The sequence below is a fragment of the Haliaeetus leucocephalus genome, unplaced genomic scaffold (assembly GCF_000737465.1).
Source record: "Haliaeetus leucocephalus isolate CR32 unplaced genomic scaffold, Haliaeetus_leucocephalus-4.0 Scaffold184, whole genome shotgun sequence".
NCBI lineage: Eukaryota > Metazoa > Chordata > Aves > Accipitriformes > Accipitridae > Haliaeetus > Haliaeetus leucocephalus.
Genome location: NW_010972620.1, coordinates 12,774,655 through 12,802,368, shown reverse-complemented (window position 1 = coordinate 12,802,368; position 27,714 = coordinate 12,774,655). Strand labels below are relative to the sequence as shown.

General features: G+C 35.0%; 1 protein-coding gene across 1 annotated transcript in view; it reads left to right on the top strand.

The window, feature by feature from the left end:
• Positions 1-26,980, top strand: part of CPEB3 (cytoplasmic polyadenylation element binding protein 3) — a 94,450-nt gene extending 67,470 nt beyond the window's left edge. Inside the window, exons 7-11 of the mRNA XM_010564913.1 lie at positions 16,395-16,513; positions 17,829-17,943; positions 20,707-20,888; positions 23,854-26,369; positions 26,915-26,980. Of these exons, the coding sequence (XP_010563215.1) occupies positions 16,395-16,513; positions 17,829-17,943; positions 20,707-20,888; positions 23,854-24,081 (644 nt within the window). The 3' untranslated portion in view covers positions 24,082-26,369; positions 26,915-26,980. The remainder of the gene's footprint in view (positions 1-16,394; positions 16,514-17,828; positions 17,944-20,706; positions 20,889-23,853; positions 26,370-26,914) is intronic.
• Positions 26,981-27,714: the final 734 nt, after the last annotated feature.

Genomic DNA, 27,714 nt, shown 5'->3' with positions numbered 1-27,714 from the left:
CGCAGATCAACATGGATGTGTCTGCACCGTATTCCTCAAGCACATCTATACTATTTGTATTATCCAGGTTATCTTGTTTTCCCAGATATTCTAGGTATTTGTTACCCTTACTGAGTCTTGCCTGACATCACAGAATACACTGTGAGCATGTAATTGGGAAAGCAATCTGGCTAGGTCAGTGGTTGAGTTTTGGTCATTATAATAAAACCAAAATCATCTGATAGATCAAACAGCCCTTACAGGATGCATTGGTTGCTGGTGAGTTCAATATTTATGTTGCTGAGAGAAGAGGGACCAGTGGCACTCAGCTCTTTTGTCACTGAAAGCATGTATTGTGCACTTGGACAAGACAAGCTGGTAACAGCTGACAATGTGCATAAGAGGTTCGTATTTCTAGTTCTGAGCATCTGTATTACTGCCTTAACATTTCTTTTTACCCCTCCAATGCATTGTAATGCTTAGCAACATGTTCTTATGCTGGTGTCATCCATGAGGTGATTTTAATGCTTTGCCTCTGAATAAGGCCAATTCATTCCCATTGCCTGAAAAGTCTTTGGATTACTTCCTTTGGCATCTGTTTGGATATGTTAGTAATGGAACTGGCAAAATTATAAATGCCATGTGTTGGTCTTGGGTAAGCAGATGCCCAGTTCGTAATGTGTTTACTTGGCTTTCACCACAGAGTTTTGGGAATTAAATGTGGTTTGTGGCTAAGTATTTTTTGAGTACCTATGAGATGTTGAGAAATAATGAAATATGCGCTGAAGAATGTTATCAAATGTAGTTACACATTACCATGACACAGTCTATTTCTCTCTGGCAAAATGCAGATAATTAACATTTTATTGAAATAGAAATTTATGGGTTTTTTACTTATTTGCTGGTCTGCTGAGTTAAGCAATGCTTCTGTCTTATTTTTCTTTTTTTTATTAAACAGATGGTGCCAACTGTTTCAAAAACATTCTTTTATTTTTTTAACAGATAGCTAGCTTTTAAACACCTTTTTAAAAAGCCTTTACTGATTTTTCTTTATGATAACTTTGTGAACTACGATTTTTCTAGCAACCACTAAAAACTGCACAACGTATTTCAAAATGACAAAAATTATGCACAAGTCTTCCTCTGTTCCTTTCCATTTAGGAGGACTGATGTTTGGACAAAGATGAGATTTAGAGTGAGAAAATGAAGCATGGCAGAGCTTGGAGATAGGATGGGTTTGGAACAGAAGAAATGCTTTTGGCTTTACAGTTGATTCAGATGTGTGGTGCAGCAGTCTGATCCTCTTGTGTTTTCCCTGTTCTTCAGTTAGTTATTCTGTTATTTGATAAAATTAAGCACACTTGTCCCTACTGCTCCACAGGGGACACTAAGGGTGAACAACATCTCATGAAGAAGAAAAAAGTGTATGCAAAGTTGCACAAAGTAACATTATGAAGTGATTCTCATGCTCTAATTTAAAACAACCGGTGGGACAGACTGTATGAGCCTTCCTGATGATCTCTAAAGTAATGTTAGAGGGGAACACTATTGTTAGTAGTCTTCTAACTGATCTTGATTTCATAGATGAGGACCATTTGCATGGTTAATTCCATTGCCACTGCAGTGGCAACAGTAGCTTCTGCCACAGGAGCAAGAATGAACGGGTGCAAGGGGAAAGTATGGAGTCATAATTCTAATTTCATCAGCCATATTCCCAAGAAGTATCTGGTTTGTCTGAATACAGCAATCTATTGTACTGAAACTAATTGCTTTGGCTTAATTGATCTAATACCATACTACCAAAGTCAGCATAAAATGCCTAGCCAATTTCTGTATTCTAAAAACTGAAGTCAGAGATCGTAATATTTGCTAGAACGGAAACTTGACATTCCTTACCCAGAAATATACTGTATGGCAAATAGTGATGCAAGATCTTTTTTTAAACTTTGTTTACATACGTTCCAACACACATGTGCGCAGTATCAGTCTTTTACCCATTGACATCTGAGGTCATGTATATCATTTGTAGTCTCTGTGTCTTCCCACAGCAGGGCAGCATAATTCCAAATCAATGCAATTCACAAAATGTGTGGTAGCAAAATGCAGCACATACTAATCTGTTCTTCTGTAGCTGTGTAACAAGGTGGTTTTTGCATAGTGTCGTGGTTTAACCCCAGCCAGCAACTAAGCACCACGCAGCTGCTCACTCAAATTTTCTTTTAGGTTTTCAATGACTTTTCTTTAAGTCTCCCTTTTTAAAGATCTTCACACAATTTCCTGTCTTGTCCTAAATGTTTGAGGATTCTTGGTGGTATACTGATAATGATGATTTTAGAATGTCCGTCTTGGAGACTGCTGTGCCAGTTATCAAAGAGCATTCAAGGAGTTTGCTTCATGTAAGAATCTTTGTCCCTAAAACTATGCCATTTGTAATTTCTTTTTCTAGGGGTAAACAAGAATCTGATGAAGCAAAATATAAAAATATTTTTGAGCAATCAAGCCTAAGCAGAACAAATCTGATTCTGAAGTAGTGTTGCAGGATTATTCTCTCCCACTTTTCATGTTGCTTCCAACAAATGCTGTTTTCTTTCATAATTGCTAGGTTGCTATAGATTTTTTTTTTTTATCCCTGAAGAAACCACAATTTTCTAGCATTTGTTGACTCTTCTTCAGTCAGCAACTAAGGAATGACCAGGTCTTTTCAGAAGGGTCTCAGCATCCATAGTCTTCACAGGATTTGGTAGTAGATTTGTTTCTGTCAGTCTTACTACTTGATGTAATGCCCATAATTACCGAATCAGCTCCTTTTCAGGACTGTTTTTGAGGTGTGGTGGTGGGGTTGGGAGGAGCAGATGTTGGGCTGCAATTACTGACAGCAGCTCTGGCTCTCAATTATTATTCTGTAAGAATTGATCTTGCCACACCACATGCTTGGTAACACTCTGTAAGACATTCTCCAACATATAGTCGTCTCTTGTAAGATTTTATGTAATGGGACCAAATCAGATTATTTTCTGCCTATAGCACAAAAGAAGGCTGTTGTCCAAATTTAAATTTCTGTCCTATCAATAAATTTATCCCTTTTTTTTTTTTTTGGGGGGGGGTCTGTCCTCAAGAAATTGTGGTTGACTTTTAGTCTACAGGACACTTGTCTGTGTAGACTTTTTTTTTTTCCCTTGTTTTTTTGTGTCGTGTGCCCCCCCGCCCCCCCCCCAAGACTTCAAAGTTCTCAATATATATCTCTGATAGGCTGGAGTACATCCTCAACAGATTCTTGGTTACTCACCAGTGTCCTGGCATTTTTGGTAGTTCTTCTGTTCAGATGAATGTATTTTTAGGGTCAACAGTCAAATCACATTGGGTAATACGATGTCTGTGTACTGTAATAAGTTGTATGTGTACAACAGACAAATAAAGGACTAACTTTTCTGTTTTTTGAAGAAGTAATATGCATTTGGAGCTAATGTGTCATACAGGAAATAAATTCAGTAGCTCTCCATCACCTAGGTTCCTCTTTATTGCTCAAGCAGATTATTTAAGCAGGAAAAGTTCTGTTGGCTCAAAAGTGAGAGTTCAAGCACTGTGATAGTCCTAGAGTAGCTTTTCCAGTGCATGTTGCTAATATGATAAATTTTACTGTCAGACTTGCTTGTTATCCACATGAAAATAAAGATTTTAGTATTTGGTTTCTGAAGATGAATACAAGTCTACAGTTTCTCATGGCTGCACTTCTAATTTGCTAGAAAAACAACTTATTTTTATATTCTTCCTCATTAATGTGCTAGCCCCCAGAGTTTCCAGAAAAAAATTGTAAAGACAATCCTGTGTCATGTTTTCAATTTCAGCCTGGATGTGCATCTGTCAACCAGCCTCTTTCATATGTGAATCTATTGGAAAGTGGTTTATATAATTAGGGCGTTGACAGCAATTAACCATGTAATTTCATTTTATAGCATTAGTAATAAATTGCTAGAAGTGTTTTGTAGTTGTAACTGTTCAGAGGCTGTTCAGAAGTTTTTGGAAGGAGCAAAATACCTTTTTTACAAGACAAGCCAATATGGAAGGTATGTTGCTATATTCAAAACTGCATTAAATTCTAGATGAATTCTGTTGGACTATGTGATTATTGGAAGAAGAAGGGATGTCTCATAACTTGGTCAGTAGTCTCATCAAAAGACCTTGAATTTCCCACAGAAAAAATTCAGGTTTCTAAAAGACCCAGTTGATTTGTTGGTAGCAATTAAAGGAGGCTACTTTGAAAGCCTGTATCATGGTCTGCAGTCTATGTATCGCTTTTCTATTACATTGTATCTAATACCACTCACTTTTGCTTTGACTGATGGGCTAGATTACACCAGGAGAGATACTTAGACCACATCCATTGCTTCCAGCAAAGCCAGTTTTGAAATTCATATGCATTGCATCTGCACCTACTGATAGGTTTTTTTCATAAGCCTCCTGACTTTTTAGGAGAAACTAAAGGTCACATGTTGGAGTTGCATAATATTCTCTTCCCAGAACAGTCTTTCCATAAATCATCTATATGCTTCTCTGTTGGTTATATGCCTGGAAGGGTTAAGATGGCAATGGGATTTCTTACACTTTACATGAACTATCTATTTTATTAGAGTACATTGAGTTAAGTCACAGTTGATATTTGAGGCTTGTCTCAAGGGGATTGCTGCTTCCAAAATCTGAAGAGCAGCTGATTGGAGTCTGGTTCATGCATCTGCTAATCACTACTCATCATCACAAGCTTTCAATCAAATGCCTAATTCAGTAGGTTCTCCTTAAATAGCAATTCCAAGCATTCACTTTCTTGACTAACTTGCAGTAAATTTGTTTGGGCAGATGCTGAAATAATTGACTAGGATTTTTCAATAAGATTTACCTGTGTATAGTGCCCATATTTTTTTCTTCATTGTTGTGCAGGTGTTACCTGCAGTAAAACTTCTTGAAATTCTGACTTATTTAGACTAAAAATATACTTCTGATTTAAATGGAAAATAGACAAGTGTTTGGTTAAATGATGCAGTAATCTGAAGAATTGATGGTGGCCAGAAAAAAAAAAAATCAAATTTCAGACAAGTTTACTGACGTGTCTTTTGGACAGAAACAGGAAATGTTACAGATAGGCCTTATTAAAGAATGCATTCCTTTATGAGCTTTATGAATATTGTATGTACTCAGGAGTATTTTCAGGAGTATGTCTTGTGTATTCCCTAATGTATAGGTAACTGACACCAACTTACATGCAAATTGAATTTTTTTTAATTTATTGAGCAATTAATTTTAATAACACTAGACTTGGTTGTTATCACAGGTTCTAAATCTTAATGTTCTTAAAGATGATCTCAAAGAGAAAGGAGGAGCCCTATGAATTTATCTTCTAATAATCAAAGATGAATCTTGCATATCATCAGCTATCCAAATCAGGGACAGGGTTAAGTTCAGAATTTTAACTGTTTTAGCTCTTACTTCAGGAGATGCAGATCCTTTCTTAAAGAAAGCTTTGTATTTAGTGAAATGGAAGCACATAGAGCTTGATGACTGACTTCATGACACTTACTAAATAAGAGCACTGAGTCATACATTTTCAGGGGCGTGCATCTCTGTCATTTTTGTGGATGAGAAATAAACATATTAGACTGTGATATATGGTATACTAATTGAGTGTACATGTATATTATACTGCTTAGATCAAACTGAGTCACTAAGTAGCTTACACATCACACACGGCCTACTCAGGAGGTAAAAATACAGTCTGGCATAGAGTCCCACTGGATTTGTACCTACTATGAAAGGTCTGTATGGGGAAGAACATATGAATTCTGATTGACAAGTCTCTTATTGATGATACATTTAAACAGTGAATGGATATTTAGGCTAAAGTGAATTACATTAAATAATTCTATGTAGCTACTGTTTATACTGAAATTTTGCATAGGATAATGGCTAGAAGACTCCTAAGCAGACTGAAAATATGTTCCTTCTTCACTATTGTCACTTCATAGTGTACATATGAAAGAAAATGCTGCTAATTCTGATTTGAATGACTGTCAGTTCACAGTATTTGGCTAAATTTTCTTTCAAAACCCACTAATGCCTAAGACACTAAAACAAGATTTAAGGCAGCAAAACCAGAGTGGAGAAGTGAAAGCATTACCTGGAATTTGAACATATCCAAGTACAGAAAAAGCTTTCCATCACTTATTTATAGGAAGTAACCAGACCACTTTTGTCAGATGGAAGCACTTAAATGTTTGTCTGATTCTCATTAACCACTTCTAAAGCCAAGTAGATTTTACTGTGGTTTGTGCCCCCCTGTTCCCCATCTAAATACTCTTTTCATTAAATGTTGCCTTTTCTTTTGTTTTGTAAATGGAAATATATGAATTGATCTGTGAGTACTATGGACTCCAGGATAAAAGCAGTCCTTTGAATAGTGATATTGAGGACTTGATAATATTTTGTGCTTGTGCTATGTCTTGTTTTACTAATAATTTATGAAGCATCAAATTCTTCTTTCAAATCATTGAAATAAGTTCAAGGTGATGATTGGGGGTGGTGGTGAAGAGAGATTTTCTGTACTAGCACTGCAGTGTATTCACTGTTTCTGAGGGTCATCTAAAAAATAAGTCGTTCTCTACTCCTGCCCCCCCCAATCAGTTGTAATCATTTCATGTGTTAGAAGCTTGTGCTCTCTTTATAAATTTCGATAAGCATTATATTTATAATATTCTGTATTCTGTTCCTAGAATCACTGCAGTGATGTGCACAATTCTACCCCTAAGATAATGATACAGTAATATAAAACTAGTGCAATATCATCCAAATACATAAATCAGCCATTTATCAAAGGTAATATCCCAAATTATACTTCTATTGTCTCAAATCAGAGGTTAGGACTGGCAATGGGAATGCATCAGGTGCTGGAATGGAAGATGCTGTGGATGCGTCTGCCCAAGGCAGTGTATATGCCTCTTGCTGATTTCAAAAGCTAGGAGCAGCTGAGAACTGGTGTCTATCGGATATCTCAGTGCTGTGGCTGGCAGTTTTTATCTACTTTATACCATGCAAATTCTGTCTAGTTTGGGGGCCTATGATGCATGTGACTACTGATTATACTGAGATAGTATAATCAGTAGTCTGTTGTATACCAATGGAAGCTGTGCAGTTTTCATTTAATAAAGTGAAAAACATAATGTTTTAGAGGATTTGATAAGTCCAGGGGTTTTTTTTTTTTTGGTAAAATGAACCATTCTGATCTCCCAGAAAAATGCATACTCTCACTAAGCAGAAACTTTTTTTTTTGAGAGAGAGAAATTTGTTCTGCAACTGTGAGTTTTGGAAAAACCTTCTGTTATTAAGGAAGGTTTTTCAAGCTGCATCTTTTCTATATATTCAACAAAGACAAACTTGAGCAACTAGAACCTCAAAACAATCCACATGTGAGTGAACATTCAAACCAGTTATTAACCAGCAATGCACCACAGTAGCAATTGACAAATTGACTACTTGACTAAAAGTAGAAAAGTCAAAGCCTGGTACTGAAGCTCTGCATTCTGTCTCAAGAAATGTCTTACAACTTCAGTTCCTCTCTAGGCACAGTTCACTCATTGTGAAGTGCAGATTATCTGTCTGCTCACAGGAGAGTTAGAATTGTACAAAATCAGGAAATATGTTGCTGGCTTGGTCTATGTAAAGGACATTGGTTATCTTCTCTTTTTGATTGAAGTTCTTTACTCTGAATGAAGCTCTTGACAACCGTCCTGAGTGTTTTGTGTATGACAGCTCTAGTAAGTGCTGTTGCCTTTCTTCTTTAAAAATAAATTTTAAGAAAAACATATTTAAAATGAAAATCATTTATATTGTAAACCCCAATATCAAATTTTAATAATTAAATAACTGATTTCAGTTAAAAGTAGCCTCGATTTTTTTGACTTTTGCTTTCTTCCCCTGAAAATCTTTGTTTCATTTATTTTACCTCATACTGACACTATGCATGAAATAGAAGCTGAAATCAAGCAGACGATTTATATTTATCTAGAATTTTTCTATGTTAATGTTGCTTGGAGTAGAATTAGAAATCGGCTTATTTGCAAAGAAGAGTAACAGGTTTTGTTCAAACTTGGAAACTGATCTCTTTTCAGCCATCTGTCCAGAGTAAAAGCAGCAGCAGCAGACCTGACCCCCTCCAGATGATGACAATAAGCTGCTCTGCCCAGAGCAGTCACCATTTCATATTGCTCTTGAAAACCAAAATTGAAAAATTTAATTCTGAATTTAGTTGCTTTTTTGATATTCATGAATGTAAATGCATGGGTTTTTTCATGCTGCTGACCCAGTAAACTTCACAAAGACAGCTCTTGCCTCATCAAAAATTTAGTCTTTCTCATATGATTAATTCATGTGACTACTCTTATAGCTACAATAAACCAAATTGTATGTTAAAGCCTTTCTTTTATGTTTTTATACCCTTTAATTCTGATTTATAGCTGCTATAGATCATGTTGCAGTCTGAAGTCTGAAGTTTTAAAATGGCTGTGACCTTTGAAAGAGGAGACAACCCTATAAATTTGCTGTTGCAATGTTTTACTCTAGTGCAGATGTAAAACGCCAGATAAAAAGAGAGGCTTTAGTATGCTTATAGAATATTCTTTTGGCTTTAAAAAAAAAAAAAGGCATTTCAGTGTTTTCTTTTTCAATACAGGTGGTAGTATTTTTCAATTTCAATACAGGTAGGAGTATTTTTACTACTGGACAAACTGAGATGGTATAGGTATACTGGGGTTTTTTTCCCCATAAGCAGTGAAAGTCTTGAAATAGTGAGGACTAGCAAATCCCCTCTGCATCTTGACACGTTTTGGAATTGAAAGGACTTTGTAAATCTTTAGCTGTATATATTCACTACAGCACTATCAAAATGTTTTCCTTTCTGTTCAGCGCTGAAGTGCAAAGGAAACATTGGGATACCTGTCCCATGTCCCCAAAAGAATGCATGTCCTCATGGAGCAAGCACACATTCTGTGGGTGTTGGTTTGGGATTTTTTCCATTTAAATTGAAGATGTGTGGAAAAACACTCCATAATATTTATGACAACTCTGTTATTTGTGCTATGGTAGGATCCTTAGTAGTAAGGGTTAAATGTTAGTTTCCATTCTTTTGGTAATCTCAGTGATGTGGACTATTGAATGGTAAAATTGGAATTATGAAGACATACAATTTATTTTGCAGAAGCTACTGATAGAGAACCTCAGTTTTCATTCAACTCTTCCATAGGATCTGCCTGCTTGCTGACTTTTCTTATGTATCCTGTCTTCCATTTAACTATGTACACTTCATTTAATTGCTATTTAGATTAAGGATCCAATTATTTTTCAATGGAACTGAGGATATGGACTACATACCTTTAAGTAAAAACAAACAAAACCTACCCCAAAACCTGTCTGTCTTTAATGTGGCAAATGGGGAATTTCTTACGTATCGGACTACTTGGACTTAGTCTGGTACTCATCAAAAACACATAAAAATGAATAGGAGTCTCACTGTAAGATGCTAAACTGTTCACATTTCTTATACACCTTTTGTTTTTTAGAGAAAGGAATCAGCTGACAGGGTCATACAATGCCATTTAAAATTAGACTGACTAAAAGAAATTCATCTTTGCAGCCCTGACTAACACATAATTTCACTCTTCTGCAGTAGCTAAGTGAGATTACAGCCCTTTCTATTTTGAGGTTTCTTAAGTATTTAAAACCTTTGATGTTTTTTAAAAATCCAGCCATGTCACTGCAATGTTTAAAAGAAAATCTGCATTTTTTTTAACACCTTGGATTTTTATTTTTCAAAAATGAGTTTTAATTTTTAATAGTAATTTCATCTTTGGATTTAGAAATGTGCTTTATTCATGTTCAAAGCATCTTCTAATAAGATTACTAAGGGTGACTTTGAGCAATGACCCTTTGTCATCACATTAACTGATTTAGAAATTTGGTTCACACTGTTTCTAAATCTTCCTTTGCTGTGGCTTTTAAAACAAATTTATTCTAAAAGTTCCAGTAAATATAGCCATAATTCAATTCAAAACTATTTTTAAAAATCCAGAAAAAAAATAAGTGCTATTTATATTTCATTTTAAAAATTGTCTATTTAAATCTACTTCTTTGAGGTAGCCATCTCAACCATCTAAAACTAAAATAAAAGATGTGAGACCAGAACATTCATTTTCTTTGCCAGTTTAACTCCATCTTATTTTTTACATATTAATATGAGGTAGAGATATATATATATAAAAATACTTTTATAAGAGATCTTTGGTGGATGGTAGATTTTATTGTAATGTTGGAGCCTATAAAAACATCAGAAAAGATACTGTCTAAACTTTAAAAAGATAGAATAAAGGAAAATGTGCTTCAAAGGTAGTTTAACTTTTTTCAAGTCTAAGTAGTCCTTCCATTTTGCATATGAAATGAATAAATGTGACTACCCAAAGACTGTTCTGACTTGCTATGGATAAGTAAAGAGGAAGTCCTTCTCTTCATTGTTTTAGTTCTGCCACTCAACATCACTGTTATAAAACTGAGAACACATGACCCTTAGAATATGATTTCTATATCTGATTTTTTAAGTGGGCTGAATTTTGGGAGTTATGGATTTGAGGTCAATTACATAGGAAATCAAGAGATGATATGCAGACTTCTGATGTGGATATTCAAATACTCTTTAACCTTATATATAATTTTTCATTACAGTTTTTTTTCTTTATTTGAAAAGTAGCCCTGATTCTGAGAGCCAGAAATAGGTTAATCTTTCCCTATTGGTTATGTAACATTTGAATGCTAAAATACTGGCTTTGTACCTGAAGATGGAGCTCATGATTGATGTATTTGAACTGCAATTTATATATTGCTGTTCTCAAATGTAAGAACTTAAAGAACTTATGAATTACTTTTAGTATTCACAAGTTGAGCATAAAATGGTAAACTTCAGTTAATGTAAAGAGATGGAACTAATTCACAATTAACTGAAATGTCTAAGAAAAACTTCTGATTGAATGCAGTTCACTCTGGACTTCGTTAAGTGAGAGAGCTGCACAGCTACTCCATTAGCACATTTCTGAAATATTCCTGTATCACTAACTAGACACTGTTCAGACAACCTTAGCATTCACAACATTAGTAATTAATCACTTAAAGGAGTGTAAAAATTCTAGTATACCAGACTTCTTTCCTACCTTCTCCCCCAAAGGCAACTTTGTGCCTAATGGTGGACCTGTACAAGAAAGGTGTTACCAGATTTAGAAGAATAAATGAAAGCCTTTTTTTTTTTTTTCTTTTTTTTAAACATCTTTTATTCACGGATGCTCTGAAATGCAGTCTTTTCCTGGTGAGCCATGAAAGGCATGAAGTTGGATCATCTTTAACTCTGAGAAATATGTTGGTCTAGACAAGAAGATAGCCTTCTCTGATAAACTCTACCAGCTATGGCTTGCTAAGTTGAATGGTGTCTACAAGGCCCAAAAGTTTTTCTCCCTTGCCTGATACACTTAATACATGTTCTGCTCTAATAAAGGTTCATGAGTAGTTCTCTTTAATTACATCGAGGAAGGATGGGCAGAACACATGCATGATGCACTTCTAGCTAAAACTCCAATATGATTGCCTGTAATTTGTACCAACATGCCAGTTTTTAACACAGAAGTACGAATATTAAGATTCTGCTATTATAAGAAAGGCAGAATTAAGCACCTTAAGCTTTCCATCTAGCATGTTGTTTTGAAGAGATGACTGAAGCCTTATTATAAAACATGCTTTCAGTAATACAGAAAGGTTCCTGTCATTAGAGAAGGTATGCCTATGTTGATACTAATTGAAATAGATATTTTCCACACTGTCTAGCCTGGCAAAAATGCATTTTCAAGACTATAGCAACATTCTAGGGTAGTTCCAAGTGTATCTTGCACTTCAGGTGACAACCATGTTTCAAGCTTGTGGGACACAGTGTATATGCCAGATTTTCCAGTTTGTTCTCAGCAAGGTTAAGTGAAATTAGACCAACTGGACTAAATTATCCTTTCATGTGGAAATTGTGTCACTGTTTAGATGTCAGAATGGGACATGTACAAAGGAGCTTAGTTCTTGTACTGCTTTCCATAAAATAATGAATCCTTGAGCTCAAGGTTGAGAAGCTCCTAGGCTGTGCTTCAGAATCCAGGAAAATTAATCTTCTCATCTTCCCTCTGCTGTACCCCTTAGAAGTTGTAGTGACTTTTCTTACAGCAAAGTATGTTGTTGCCTTTTTCCAGTGAATTGCAAAGTGCAATGTTTATTGTCAGCACTACAGTGCTGTATTATACCAGCAGCTGAAAAGGAGCTGGATTGTTTCTGCTCTGCCAAGAAGCCATATATCTGTGTGTATAGAATATTCAGCTGTTGTCAGGTACCTTGCTATTTTCTGGGGCTTCAAGTATCTCACCTGTTTACTTTGTGGAATCTGAGTCAGGAGCAGTCCCTTGAGCCTTCAAACCTTTAGAACGTCTGGTCAGGTAAGAAAGGATCACTGTTGAAGTTTGTCTGCAATGTACTACCACAGCATGCTACCAAGATTCTGCTGTAGAGGATTAAAATTTTGAAATTCATCAGATCTCTTACTTCTTGGAAAGAACCCATATGCTTTAGGTCATATGATACCCATGATGCACAGAGAGGAGAACATGCTGAAGCACACGATGCTGAGGAATTTGAAGCAACTTTCAGCATCTGCTAAATAATTCAAGTTATATGGATTAATACATTTTTGTTTTGGAAACTGACCGTCTTATTAATGCTACCTCACCTACTGTCTTTAAACATGAATTAAGTTTCTTTTAAACCTAGATGCCCCTATAATTGACCATTCTGAATGTTAGCAGTCAACTGGCCATGCAGTAAATCTTTTTTGGGAGATTAGGCTCATCTCTCATTGCATCTAGTAGAAATAGTAACAGAAATACACAGTAGAATAGGATATAATGCCTAAAGTAGATGTTTTTGAGGATCTCTTAGGGAAGGAATACTCTTACAGTTTTATAAAGGTATAGCCAAACTTAGCATTTAAACACAGCTGACAAAATTATTTACTGTTAATTTACAGATTGGTGTGCTGGTTTTTTTCTTTAAATTGTGGCTGAAGTTACTAAAAATGGTGTTTTGTTCCTGTGCAAAGAAGTTATTATTAAATTGCATCTAGTGTGAGATAATTCTTTATGCAATGTCAATTTTGGCATGTGTATTTTCCAGTTTCATTTTTTATACTGGCATCTGAGTTCAGAGTGCATTTCCTGCTATAGTGTTCCAATCAAATGAAGTGCATCCACAGAAGCACATACTTGCTTGTATGAACAGGCAAATGCAGCTCTAAATGGTGTTACTGGGAGCAAGAGGGTAAGTCTTCAGTAATAGCAATGCCTAGCACTTTCTACGGCTCATGGGAGGGAGCTGCACCTTTCTGAATTTAGGGTTTTTGCATCCCTATGTGCTTCTACAAAATGAGTAAAAATACCTTTAACTTTGGCAAGTATCTTCCTTGTCCAAATCAGCTTCTACATGATCCTTACATTATCTGAACTTCTGTTATTTAGTTACTTTTCATTTCAGTGTAATCTGTGTTAATCTTGAATATCAAAAGTTCCTGAATAATTAGAATAAATGTTCAATCACCAGGTTTTGAAGTAATGCTGGACATTGTGTCATGCTAGTCCAGCCCGCTTACTTTTCTAGATTAACAGAAGACTGCTACTGTAAACTGTTTACCTGTCTTTCTTCAGAGGGCCCATACAGACTCTGTAGCAGGCAGGAGAATATGTTACAGTCACAGAAGTCTAGAGAAAGGAGGAGGTGTTAACTTACTAAATTTCATGGCAGGTGCTAGCCCCAGATTAGAAAACTGAATTCTTACTAACTTGGACTGCTCTGGTAATCTAGCAGCCAGAGAAAATTAACAAGTGTCTGGTTAATTTTAACTGGTTTGGGAAATTATAATTATTCCATTTACTGTACCCAAAATGGCTGTCAACTCCAACTACCACAGATGTAACCTCTTACTGTGACCCAGAAAAACCTGAAAAAGTTTCACATAAGAAGGAAGTATCCCAAGCTGTTGCCCAGATTTTTGCTAAGTAATTAAGCCACAATAAACATTTTCAAATTTTCATTTTGACTTTATGCTAAGGTAATTTCCAATATTTTACTGGTTTAAAATTATAAAAGTCTGACATAGACAATTTTTTAGAGTTGAGATCTTATGCTCTGGTCAAAAGATAAATCCTAAATGTTTAAGTCTATTTAAATACATTGTAAACCATTCTTTTAAAGTATGCATAAATATACATGTATTCTTATTTGGATTTCAGAGTACTGGAATGATCTGCACTGCATCTTCTGTGAATTTGCCTCACAAGGCATTTATACAAAATATAAGGCAAGGATTGGGCTGAACCATAAAGTGTGATCAGTTGGCTTTGGAGGTGTAGTTGCCATGGTATTCTTTTCCAAGTATCTAGTTCTTTGACTGGGGCTTTTTATAAGGCTGAGAGCACTGCTAAACTAAAAATACTTTAGTTTGTCTGAACTTTTTGCTCTGGTTATTGAATATAATCAGAAGGGACGGTATGGAGTAAGGAAGATAAAACAAGTGCATGGATGGAAAATAAAATTGAGCTAAAAGTGATAGTGATTGCAAGCTAATTACTTTCGTGCTCAGTTAATGTAATTAGTTTTGTAAAGTCTAAAATGAAAATGTTGAAGTGTGTTTATATCTTTAGGGGACTGTTTTAAGAGAATTACATCTGCTAGAGAGGAAACCAGTGGTTTTACTCAAGAAGTATTTCACTTTTTAGTGGGACTGGTATCTTTAATCTACTCCAACTTTAGGTATGCAAGTTCCTTGTTTGCTAGCAAGAGTGATGATCAAACTATTTTGTCTTCTTGGGCAAGTCAGTCTGTCTAGATGTGTTCTGGGCTGTAACTATGTTGTTAATGCAAACTTTTTTTCACCTCTGAAAATGAACAGCTGCATAGAATTTAATATTCTTTGAGAAGTCGCACAGGACTAGAGATAGTAGGATAAGAGGTAATTTGGTACGTAATAACTCTACAGAGGAAAACACTTTTTCAGTGTCTTAAATTTTTTTATAAATCAGAGTTGTGTAGTATTTATCTAAAAAGGACATACCAAATAGTATTCACTCAATACTCAGTGCAAAATTAGGGTAAGTCACTACTATATTAATAGCAAATAGACTGTGTAAAGCTGTATCAGAGGTTGTCATAATTTAAATATGGTGTATCATCGTGTAGGCACTTAGTTTGTGTCAACAGTCTTAGGCAGAGAAACTCTAGCAGTCCCTGCTTAAACTCCAGCTGCCTCTGATTGCTGCTGATTTTCTGAAAAGTGGTAGCCTGTAAGACACACAAGTGCGAAATTATAAAGGTCAAAGCCAACATGTTCACATTCAGTGAGAAAACGGAGTTGTACTGATGGAGCAAAAGAGCAATGCATGCTTGATAGAAAGTCCTCTTAACTGGGCAGCTGTATTCAAGTCTAGCAGCAGCCTTTAGATGCCTTTGCTTGCTGTAGAATGTGCTGTATTAGTTTCACTTCTGAGGTAGCAAAAGCATGGACTGCTTGGGTCAAATCTTCATTCAAATTTAACAACATTAAGTAAAACTGAAGAAAGCTTTCTTGCTAGCTGCTTTCATAAGACCACTGAATGCCACACACACTTAGTTTTACTGGCTAATTTAAAGTCCTAAAATTGTGAATTACTTGGAGCAATTTTTATTGGACTTAATTTCTTTTGAACTGCTTTATTTAAATATAAATAACAAGAGCGGGTCTTTGACTCGTAATAAAACACAACGCATGCCTTTCTTTTTTGCTTGTGCTTATTGTTTTTATGTGAGCATTTTTTTCGTAGTAAAGTATGTGAGCACAGAATTCTATTTGTTTAACTATCCACTTTTTTGACCCTTTCTTCTAATATTTATTCATTGTATATAGTAACTAGAAACTCAGTACCTCCATTGTAAGATGATAATCACTGATACCAACAGATACCACTGATAAATAGCTCAGATACAGTTGTTGGATAATAACCCCTTATTCACCAGTCTATATTCTCACTGCTCAAAATCATTAATTAATCAAATAAACATACCCATATGCAGCACACACTCTCATCTCCATTCTGAAATCAATACTCTATGAGGGTATGATCTATTCAGTGAATTTAATTTATGAAAACAAACTCACAGCCTTGACAGTTATTTGTCATTTGTATATCTCACTTCTTGGGTTTGTTTTCTTTATTAAAAAAAAATGCTTTATAAATTAATCTGTTCTTTTTCTTTCTTATGCCTTTATTGCTTCCAAGGTTATGCCTTTCTGCTGTTCCAGGAAGAAAGCTCTGTACAAGCTCTGATAGATGCCTGTCTGGAAGAAGACGGGAAACTTTACCTGTGTGTGTCAAGTCCCACAATCAAGGATAAACCAGTAAGTAGCTTATGCCACGACACTTACGCTGGTTGCTAACCCATTTGCTGTTACTCTTTTCAGTTAATAAATAAATAAAGAAATACTTACAGTTAATTGACTTGTCCATTTCCTGTTGCTGTCCTTGCTGTTACATTGAATTGACTTCTGTATCAGCGTAACATGGTTTTAACATTTGCTTCTTTCAGATAAATGCCATGTTCAATTAACTTTTATATTTGGTACTTCTGGTATGTTGCAGGAGTATGCATCCTTTTACAATGTTAGCTGTAAAACAATCAGATTATAATTTTTCCCTCTATATTATTTGAAAGAAAAGAAAGCCTTATGCAATGAAATGAAGAAACTTAACACCCAGTTAAAATCCAGATAGCTTCAAATATCTCCTGTACTTCATTAGGTTTCTTTATCATTATTTTTTCTGCATGCAATAGCTAATCAATTTATAATTTAGATCTCATTTACCTTATATAAACTGCAGGGTAAAAACAAGTAATGCAGACAGCTACAGCAGAATAGAAGACACATGGTAACCTGTTTCTATTGTTCACATCTCTAGAATTCTTCAATGCTATTCTTTTTGCGGCTATGGATACATACAAATTGGATGAAAACCACAGATGAATATGATAGGATTAAAAACATGCTGCCTCTTAAAAACACTATTAAAAAGCTTGCACAGATAAATGAACAACCAAATATTACAGCACAGTGAGTGTGCTTATGTGATTTCTAGGATCAAAAAAAATGGATGGATGAACAGCTTTATCCAAATAACTTCTGAGCAGGTTTTTTTTCTGTGTAATCTAAAGATTTCTTATCAGCTGTGTTGCTTGCTGCTTAACAGAAGTGACCATTCACACATTATAAAAAGATCATTTTGTTATCCAAGCACAGAAATTGATTTTATGCCCACTCCTATCGATGCTTTAAAATTTGGATCACTGTATGTGATTTCAGAAAAGCCAGAAGCCCAAACTGCAGCTGTAATTGCACATACCTGGTAAAATGTTCTGAAAGTCCTTTCACAGATTTCTTATTAAAATGGCCATTAGGGGCAGGTAATTAATGAGATAGGAGTTTGCTATGATGAAATTTAACTCAAGCCTGGCCTCTAGAGGTGATAAATGAATTGTCCACCTTCTTTGAAACACCTTAGATAAGCTATGTTCTCAAATGTTTTGGTGCTTATACTACCGATTTACTGCTTTTGCTAAGTTAAAATTATATTCTTAATTATAGAAAGATTTGGCAGTTGTTTCTTAATTTTAATTGAGTTGTCAAGTTCATCTACTAAAAACAATCCTTAATACAGGTGCAAATTCGACCTTGGAACCTAAGTGACAGTGACTTTGTGATGGATGGGTCTCAGCCTTTGGATCCAAGAAAAACTATCTTTGTTGGAGGAGTTCCACGGCCCCTCCGAGCTGGTGAGTAGAAGGAAAATGTAGGCCATGTAGCAGGGGGTTCCAGATTAAGCAGAAAAGATGAGAAAAGATATATACTATATGTAAAAGAACAGAAAATATACCCACTCTTTTGCAAAGATCATAGCCCACTTTCTAAGTCAGTGTCTTCCTGTCTACAAAATACAAACTGTGAACATTTTATATCTTTTAAATAGGTTACTAATTAGGATTTTCAGTAGAAACAGTTTTCCCCAAGTTTGCATAATATCCTAGAACTTGGCTGATTTTTTGTAATGTATACCATCTTAATCCTAACCCTGATTTGCTTGCTGAGATGCAGACAAGTTCCCCTTTCCTTTGACTAGAAGACAAACTTTTCCCAGCCCCTTTCCAAACCAGTTCCAACTACATCTCTATGACTTCTCTTTCCCTTTTTCTCAATCCTAACCCTAATTTTTCCATGGAGCGGTAGACAAGGCCTCTCAGCCATTGTCCAGAGAAAAAATTTTTCCCAGCCCAGGTCTCCTGATGGCCCCACTCTGTACTGAAGACCACTTTCCAGACCCACTCCTAATGTAGCTTCACCCTTAACTCTTTTTCTTCACTTTTATTTGCAGAGCCATAGACAAGACTCCTTAGCCTTTGGCCAGAAGAAAGATTTATCCCAGCCCACATCTCCTGGCAGCCACCACTTTGTTTTGAAGGCCCCTTTTTAGCACAGCTCCCAACTGTAGCTCAACACTCTTTTCTTTCTTCCAAACCCTTGTATTTTTGGTGAGCCAATGACAAGGTCACAAAGCAAATTGCAACATTTCTCCTAGCTAGGTCTTTTGGCAGCCCTTGCTTCTGTTCAGTAGTCCCTCTCCATCTTCACTCCAAGTCAGCTGCATGGTTTTTCTTTTTCATCCTCTCAACCCTAATCCTAATTTTCCAGGGCTGTAGTAGACAAGACCGCTCAGTCATTGTCTGGAAGAAAGACTTCTGGATCAGGTTTCCTGGTAGCCCTTACTTTCCTTTGGCAGCCACTTTCCAGCCCACTGCAACTTCAGCTCCTCGCTTTATCTTTCTCCTAATCCTAATTCTTTTGGGAAGCTGTACCCAAGGTCCCCCAGCCATTGCTGACAGTAAGATTTCTCCCAGCCCAGGTTTCTTGGCAGCTTTCACTTTCCTCACCATTTTAAAATAAGGCATAATTATAAGATGGTAATTATGTAAATAGCAACAATTAAACATTATCTGATTTCTAATTATAGCCTTTATAAAACTGTATGTCATCTGGCCTGTCATAGATTACATTTGACATGCATTACATTTGAAAACTGATGCCTTTAAATAGTTAACTTCTCCAAAGCAGACAAATAGTTTCCAGTTTTTCTCGTTTGCAACTTTAGAGATCTGATACAGAAGTTTTTACTAAGATGTCTGAACACTGCATGGTTTCCTTGTCCTGGAATCCTGTATATTCTTTGTCTACTCTTTGGCAAGAGTAGCTTACTGGAACTACTATTGTAAATGTTTTTAAGTGTTCCTGACGTTTGTTCCGTACTGTCACTTTCAGAGATCATGACCCAAATCATGATTCCAAATCATTAGAAACCAGAAGAATCTACTAGTCACTACATTATGCTGATAGTTTCCCCTTACTGTTTGGAGCAAGAGTATTATCTGGTTTGGTAGAATAAGTTTTGCTCATTGCAAATGGACAAATTAGCATATGGTCTTCCCTTAATGTGACGCACACATTTATACAAATACACATACATATTCAATTTAAAAATTGTCTCTACTCTCTGTATAATTAACTAGTGAAAATTTTATGAGAACTATAAGGATTTAAATATTTTGTATATCTCTTTCATTTTATCTTGGATGGCTAAATTTCAACTTGCTACTGGAAGTGTTTTCACACATTAGCATAAAAAAAATGGCTGACTTGGCACAGCCTGTACAGGTCCCATTATCTTGCTTTGTGAGGGTTTGTCCCTCACCCATCTGACAAATTTGTTTGCCTATCAACTTTTAAAGAGAGCTTGGCTTGATGACCATACATCTTTGCACAGTTTACATGTCTCTTTTCTACTTCCTTCAGTTCTTTCCCTTAACTTTCCTCCTGTATGTTTCTTCAGCCATGCACTCAGCCTGTCTTATTTTATGAATGATATTTATAACTTCTTTAGAGTTATCCTTAGTGTCAGAAAAAGCAAAAACCACTTTGAAAGATCCAAAATCAAGTTAATGTTCTACAAAAATACTGTTAAGTTGCACCCAAAATGTAGGCTTGATTTAAGTGTAGTAACTTATCATGATTCACAAAGTTTTGTTTCAAATGTAAAACACTTCCTTAATGTCTTTTCAACCTTAGTAATTAGGGCAAAATACCAGATTCTAAATACAGGAATACCTTTAAGTGATCTTATATGTAAACTAGCAGTAACAAGCCTGGCTGGAGCTTGGGGAGATCCTGAATACCTAATCCCAAATACCAGAGTTTTAATTTACAATATGATAAATTCTAAAACAGTTGACCTGATACCTACTTTAACAATGTAACTCTGCATTTTTTTTTCACGCTTCAGTCACACCAAGTTTCTTTTTACAGATTCTGGTTTTTGCCTTTATGTTTTACGGTAATTTATGTAGGGTTGATTCAATCTGTTAAAAGCAATGTTTGGGTTTACTGTTTTAGACTTTGGAAGACAAGTGTGCTTTTTTTAATGGAACAAACGAAACACAACACTATTGTTTATGTTAAATCTATAATATTTAACAATTGAATTCTTGCAGTTGAATTGGCAATGATTATGGACCGTTTATATGGAGGTGTCTGCTATGCTGGCATTGATACAGACCCAGAGTTGAAGTATCCAAAAGGTGCTGGCAGAGTGGCCTTCTCCAATCAGCAGAGCTATATTGCTGCTATCAGTGCTCGCTTTGTCCAGCTCCAACATAATGACATTGATAAACGGGTAAGTAAAATAGCATGGAACAGAATGGTTGTTACTCACAAAACTGTACAGAAATGAAAAACATCCTTATATTAATATTGTGTTGGAGAACACTGTAACCTCTGTTCTTCAGATGACATTGGTTAATTATTTAAAGGCTTATTTAAGCAGCTAAAGCAGAGTGAAAAAATATATCTTAAACATCTTAGATAACTGTTAAGCACTAAAACCAGAAAATATTTAGTTGTAAGCTCACTTGTTCTTGGTTTTGGTTTGAATTCTGAAGGTCAAACACCATAGAATTTCCCAGCTTCTTTCTCCTCCTTTTGTCGTGGTTTGCTCCTTGTGCATCAGCAGCTTTTAGTTAGTGGCTACTTATATAGCTTCTGGCATTTCTGCTATTAGGCAACATATTCTCTCAGCAATGTACGTCTAGACTTGAGGTTCCTAAAACACAGGCTTATTATAATAGGTAATGCTGACCTCGAAAGTCTTGAGAATTATTTAACCAAAACCAAACGCCAATAGATGCTTGATAAGCAAAAGGGGGGGAAAATGTTCAGTACATATGAAATCCTCGTTTCTAAAGGGCTTTTCAAGTATAGAGTGAAGTTAAGGTATTTACTGAAATCTAAGTTGGAGACATTAAAAGAAAACATTACTTAATTTCCAAGACTTTTTTTTTCTTCCTTTAGACCTTCTGTCTTCACCTCTTGATTACATGTAAAAATAAACCCTATGTTTTTGAGGACCTGGCATCTAGAATTATTCAAAAGAACATACAGCATGCACTGCTGCTATGTATTTTTACAATAGGGATGACTTGTTTTGTGCTTTATCTAATATAAATTGTTTCTTAAGAAGTCAGCTTGAGAGGTATTGGATGTGTCTATTATGTGCAGTATACATATAAAAACACGCAGCTGCAAAGTCTAAGCTATTTTTACTTTTTCTTTAAAAACCTAAACTGAACTTTTGGTCAGATTAGACGAGGTCATGGAGTTGTAAATCCTCAAACCATTTCTCTGTGGTGCTACTATACCTCATAATTTTAACTAAGACAAGGCTGTTCCTAAGTATTTCTTGTCCATTTCTGAAAAATTTTACAGAGAGGCTAAGAAGATTAATTCTGGAGTCTTAATCATAGTGTTGAACCTGTTGAGATTTATATATCAGCCATGTTTAAAAACTTGGGTTTTTTTCTAAGCTTTAGGATACAGTCACAAATTATGCTAGCTGATAGTTTTTTCCATCAATCAGTACTTTTCCCAGTTGGTTGAGAGATAATTTAAGTTTATTTAATTATCTTTTATCTGTTTTTAAAATAGGTTTATCTGTGAGTTTGTAAAAGTATGAAGGCTCTTAATCAGTCCTTAAATATTAGTTTTTAATTCTAATAGATTGAAGTCCCTGAATTGTACATCATACATCCTTAAAATTATTTCACTATTAACCAAAACAAGAAAAGGAGTGAGAGAGAGAGAATCTACTTCAGACCTTTACAATTCATGCTTTGGAAATGTGAGCAGGTGGGGATCTAGAGATGTGCTGGATATTGGACCTGCTTTTTTCCAATTTAATTTGAGACAGTGCCGTTTTATTTTACATGATAGTTCTAATTTTAGTGGTAGGGCATCTGATAAGCAAAATGGCAGTTATTCAGACTTGTTCCATGCCATACTAGTAGTACAGTGTAGTTTAAAAATAAATAAATAAAATTGGCAGTTCTAGCTGTTCCATAGGCTAGAAATATAATTCACTAGATAAGCTTTACTTCAAATGACTAACATTTATTGAAACGTGATCAGGATAAGCTGAAGTAAAATTCAGCATAAAGCTTTTTTGCATAATATATTTCTCATTTTTCAACTTAATATCTCATTCTGTGTTTCTTTAATACTGCATGTATTTAAGTGTAGTTACAGGAGTCAAGTTTTCCTTGCAATATACAAATTTTGCCAGACTAGCACTTGTGTAGTTACAGCAAAATTATTTATAAGTATGTATATTTCAATTTTTTTCTATCTCTTTTAATGTAGTTGACTGTACTTAACCACTTTATAAATAGCATTATAGAGCCATAAGAATTACACATGCATAAGCTAATGATTTCCCCAGAATGAATAAACATTCAATTTAAATGTGTAGGCTTGATTCTTAGGAACAGACACAGAGGAGGGAACTCACATGTTGTCAACTTCTGTAATAGTATCATTGCAAGTGCCTGGTCATGCATCAACTTGTGTTTGGTGCAAGTGCTTTAAAAGCAAAAAGAATTCCAGTCCTAAGATGTTTACAACTGAGTGTAGGATAAAAGTCAGCAGCTCTCCAGCCTATTTGTAATTGATGGCAAGGCTATAGCTGGAACAACTATGAAATCTTACTACATTTCTAGAGCTAAAAATCTTGAGATAGTGATTTTTTTCTAGCATAAGGCAGAGTATTTAATTAATACAAGTGCATTTAATCTTGTTTAATTTGAATCTTCTCTTCCTTTATTAGTCTGGTCCTGCATTTTGCAGTTCACAAAAAACAAAGAAACAAAAAAACCTCTCTGGAAACCTCTGAAACTCACCAGACCTTTGAAGTTTAGAAATATAATTTTGTTCTTTATCATTTTTCTTCCTAAATGCTGCACTCTCGCACCCTGCCCCTGTAACAACTGTATTCACATTCCTGGAGGTTTCTTAGACAGCAGCAGAATCCTTAGGGATGCTATTTTTACTGTACTTCCATCTTGGTACTTTCACATACCTAACTCTTCCAAGAAACATTGACTAGTTACCAAAGCACACCCTTCTTTCTTGAGATTTTCTAACAAGTAAAGTGGTTGGTATGAAAATTTAACTACCAACCGCTTTGGGTTAATCCAGCATCAGTTGAAAACCTTCAGTAGAGTCAAAAGAATTAAAATATTGTTCCTTCTATTCATACTTAGAAAAACTATTTTATCTCCTTACAGTTATTTTTCTTTTTCCTGGTGCAGGTGGAAGTGAAGCCATATGTGCTGGATGATCAGATGTGTGATGAATGCCAGGGCACTCGCTGTGGTGGAAAATTTGCTCCATTCTTTTGTGCCAATGTTACCTGTTTGCAGTATTACTGTGAATACTGCTGGGCAAGCATACACTCTCGTGCTGGGCGAGAGTTCCACAAACCACTGGTAAAGGAGGGAGGTGACCGGCCCCGCCACGTCCCATTCCGCTGGAGCTGAACCCCAGGCCTCACCCAGCAACAAGTACTGGAGTAGATAAAATCGAGTGAAAAGAGAGCGCTGCCTCAGGGCTTAGTGTTCTGGAAATCTGTGCATTCGTCCTCGACTTTAATGAAGATATGGGTCTTTTTATTACTATTATTATTATTATTTACAGTCACATTACTGAACTCAGTGTCCAGTATAATACAAACCGGCAGAGTGTAACTGTACTGATTTTGCACTTTGATTCACACAAACATCTGCTTGGTACCTTAATTTCCTACACAAGACTTGTCACTAGTGACATTATGTAGACTGCCATTCTTAATCAGCCTTCACTGGGTTGATGTGTATGTGATGAAGATTTTTTTATTATAATTATTTTTATTTTTAAACTGGAGCATGCACTTATTTTCAGAAATTTAGACTTGCCCCTAGCAGATGACTTACCAAAGGTAATATTCACAAGTAGGTGGCAGATGTAGCAAAAACTTAAAACAGATATTCAGCAATCATTAGTTTGGGTCATTTAGAGTAGTAATAACCCTTAAAGAAAATAAGCCTTTAGTTGCTCTCCATTTTGACTTGTAAGGATGATACCTCATAAGCTGGATCAGACTTTTTTCTTTTGTTTTGCTGAGGGTTTTTTTTTGTTTGTTTTGTTTTGTGGTTTGTTTTTTTTTAGGTCTTTTAGTGTTATGTAAATGTATGCTGCAATAGCTTTTGCTGCTATTAAAATGGTATTACTAATACCATAATACTCTATTCAGGCTAGGGTATCAATTAAAAAATGAATATGTGATTAAAATAGTGATGGCTGCTGAAAGGAGATCAGTATAGCATACAGAAAAGCTTCCAAGGAAGGTCAATATTTTTTGACTGCATGTTTACTTAATCAGGTTGCTGCATGCAATAAATTTTATATATGTCTAATATAAAACCTGCCCACAATGCACAAATTATGAACCTACGTAGGCTACAAAATACTCAGTAACAAAAAAAAAAATGATTACTGACTGGAGGAAGGCATGCCTCAATAAATGTAATGCTTCTGAAATTAGGATCAGCCCATTACAGAATGACCTATACTACAACAAATATAAAAACTAGCTGTAGGATATTCTTAAAACAAATTTGTGGATGGTAGATGAAGTACTTTGCGGTGCTCTGTTATATATCGTGCAATTTATTTTATATAGTAAAGTGATTATGTCTAGTACTGTGATCAAACTTAACTGTTAAAGCCTCTGTATCCAACATTAACACATTTTTGACAGTTCATAACAGGTACATAAACAGAAATGAGCTCTTAGTTACAATCTCTCTCCTAATGCTTGCATCATTTACGTAGCTGCAGACCTTGTCCAGAAAACCAAAGAGCTCATGCTAGCGTACATACACTACCGATTAGATAGTCTGTCAAACTAATAAACTAGGCACATTTAAGAAAGTTAGGAAAAAAAGTGGTGCTAAAGAAATGTCTGCATATTAAAGTAACATGAGATGTCTGCTCTGTGGATGTGGTGTTATCTCTCTAATCCCTGGATGTATCCTGTGAAGCTTGAATACAATTAAGACCTGCTAACACAGTGGACATTTTTTTAGCATGAACTATGGGGCTGCAGATAGCATATAAACACACTTGGTATACTAATGATTGTGAGAATGTGTACACTATTTTTTCTTTTCCTCCTTTGTTTTTGCAGTTCTGGGGACAATCTGACTGGATATGACACCGCATAGTAGATTTAAATGTTCTGGGTTTTGTTTGTTGTGATGTCCTTGTTTGTGTCTAATTTAGTAAGTTGTTTTTCCCAATGTTTAGTTGCGAGTATTGGCTTTGAAAGGATTTTTTTCTGTTTTTGGAAAAAAAAAAAAAAGAAAAAATAGTTTTTTACTGGTTTAAAATGCTAATTATAATTATCCCTTTTGAAGTTACTTCTGGGCGTTTTTGTGATATTGCTTTTCCCAGCCCAGGTGTCTTTTCTGTTTTTTTTCATCTGTACAAGACATTTTGTTATGCACTACTTTTTGTATCTAGACAGTTTTCAACAGTCGGCTGATGATTTTTTTTAAAGAAAAAGGCATGCTTTCTGACTGACATGATCTTTTGCAATACCTCAATTTTGAAATATAGGAAAGAAAATGATATTTTCTAAGTAAGTTTATTCAGAAAAATATATATTAATTTAATTCTGCAAGAAAAATGATTTAACAGATGGGTAACTTTATTTTTTTCATGCTTATTTGAGTTTTTTTGAAAATGAAGAAGTTAGAGCTTTATAACTGTAATATTAAAGATCATAGCTAACCTACAGAAATCTACCTAATTATGTGAAAGAAGTAAACCTTTTTGAAGAAATACCCCTCTTTCATGTAGAAAAATACCCCCAGAGAGAGAGAGAGAGAGAGAAGCTGGAAAATGTGCAAAATAGCATAATGTTGGATTAAATCTAAAACAAAATCATCATAAAGAACAGGTGTAAACACAAACTCCATTTGGTGCTGAAAGTTGTGAATAGAAGGTGAAAAAATATTTTCCCTTAATTTGTATATTTATAATCAAGTGTGATTACGCACGACTGACCAGAATTGTGAGAGTTCTTCTGTTTGTATTTTTTTAAAGAGAACTTTTTTTAGTTTATTAAATTATGACATGCTCCCTTTTGTTTTGTAAATGAATGTGCCCCTGAGTTGTTAATATGTTATATTAAAAGAGGGTCCTTCAAAAAAAGTTATTTTTTAAAATATGGAGTTCTGAACTGCAACTTGACTAAGAAGCCCCTGGGTACAACAGGTCCTATTGTGGCCTTTTCTGATGTGAGACTTGAACTAGTCGATTTTTTTGAAGGCTAACCTAACCTCGACTATTTGTTGTTATGTGCAATACTGTTTGTACTGTTTGTATAAAAAAAAAGAAAAATGAAAAGAAAAAAGGCATAAATCTTTATTGCAGATTTATTTTCATTGCAGACTTTAGACATTGTGATTCACTAAAATCATTTTTCTACTGTCAAATATGTACCTTTTCTTCATGCTGGTATTTTTTCAATAGTAATGTAGCCTTTGTACTGAGACAAATTTTCATTGTTATTTTTAGAAAGATTTTTTGCTAAGAAAAAAATTAAACATATTTACATATTTTTCATTTTTATTTCGTATTTTCTTTAAGGAGTGCTTTCTCAACCATTAATATAGTTGTTTCTGGGAGAGACTTTCATATCTGGTCAATGTCATTAATATTATTTTGTATTTTTACTTGGAATAAATTAATTTTATGATGCTAATTCTTTAAAAGTTTATTTTTTTCATTTTCAGTTATTTTTGAAGCTAAAATCTTTGTAATATTGTTACTAAAGTGTCTAGTTTTTTGAAATGCAAAGCTTTATGTATTAACTTGCTGATGTGGTTTACAATAGTGTGGCAATGATGAAAATGGTTGGTTATGTAAAGTGATTGGAAAATTGTAACAAAGAATTGGGCAATAAAATGACAGAATGAAGCAGAAAAAATGTGATATTTTGAAAAGCCTTTTCCTTTATCAAAATGATTTAGGGAGATAATAGGGATGTCACAGTACCAGTTCGCTGTCTAGATTTATACACCACCAGTGTTGATGAAATACTATTGCCGTTATAAGGAACTAAATCT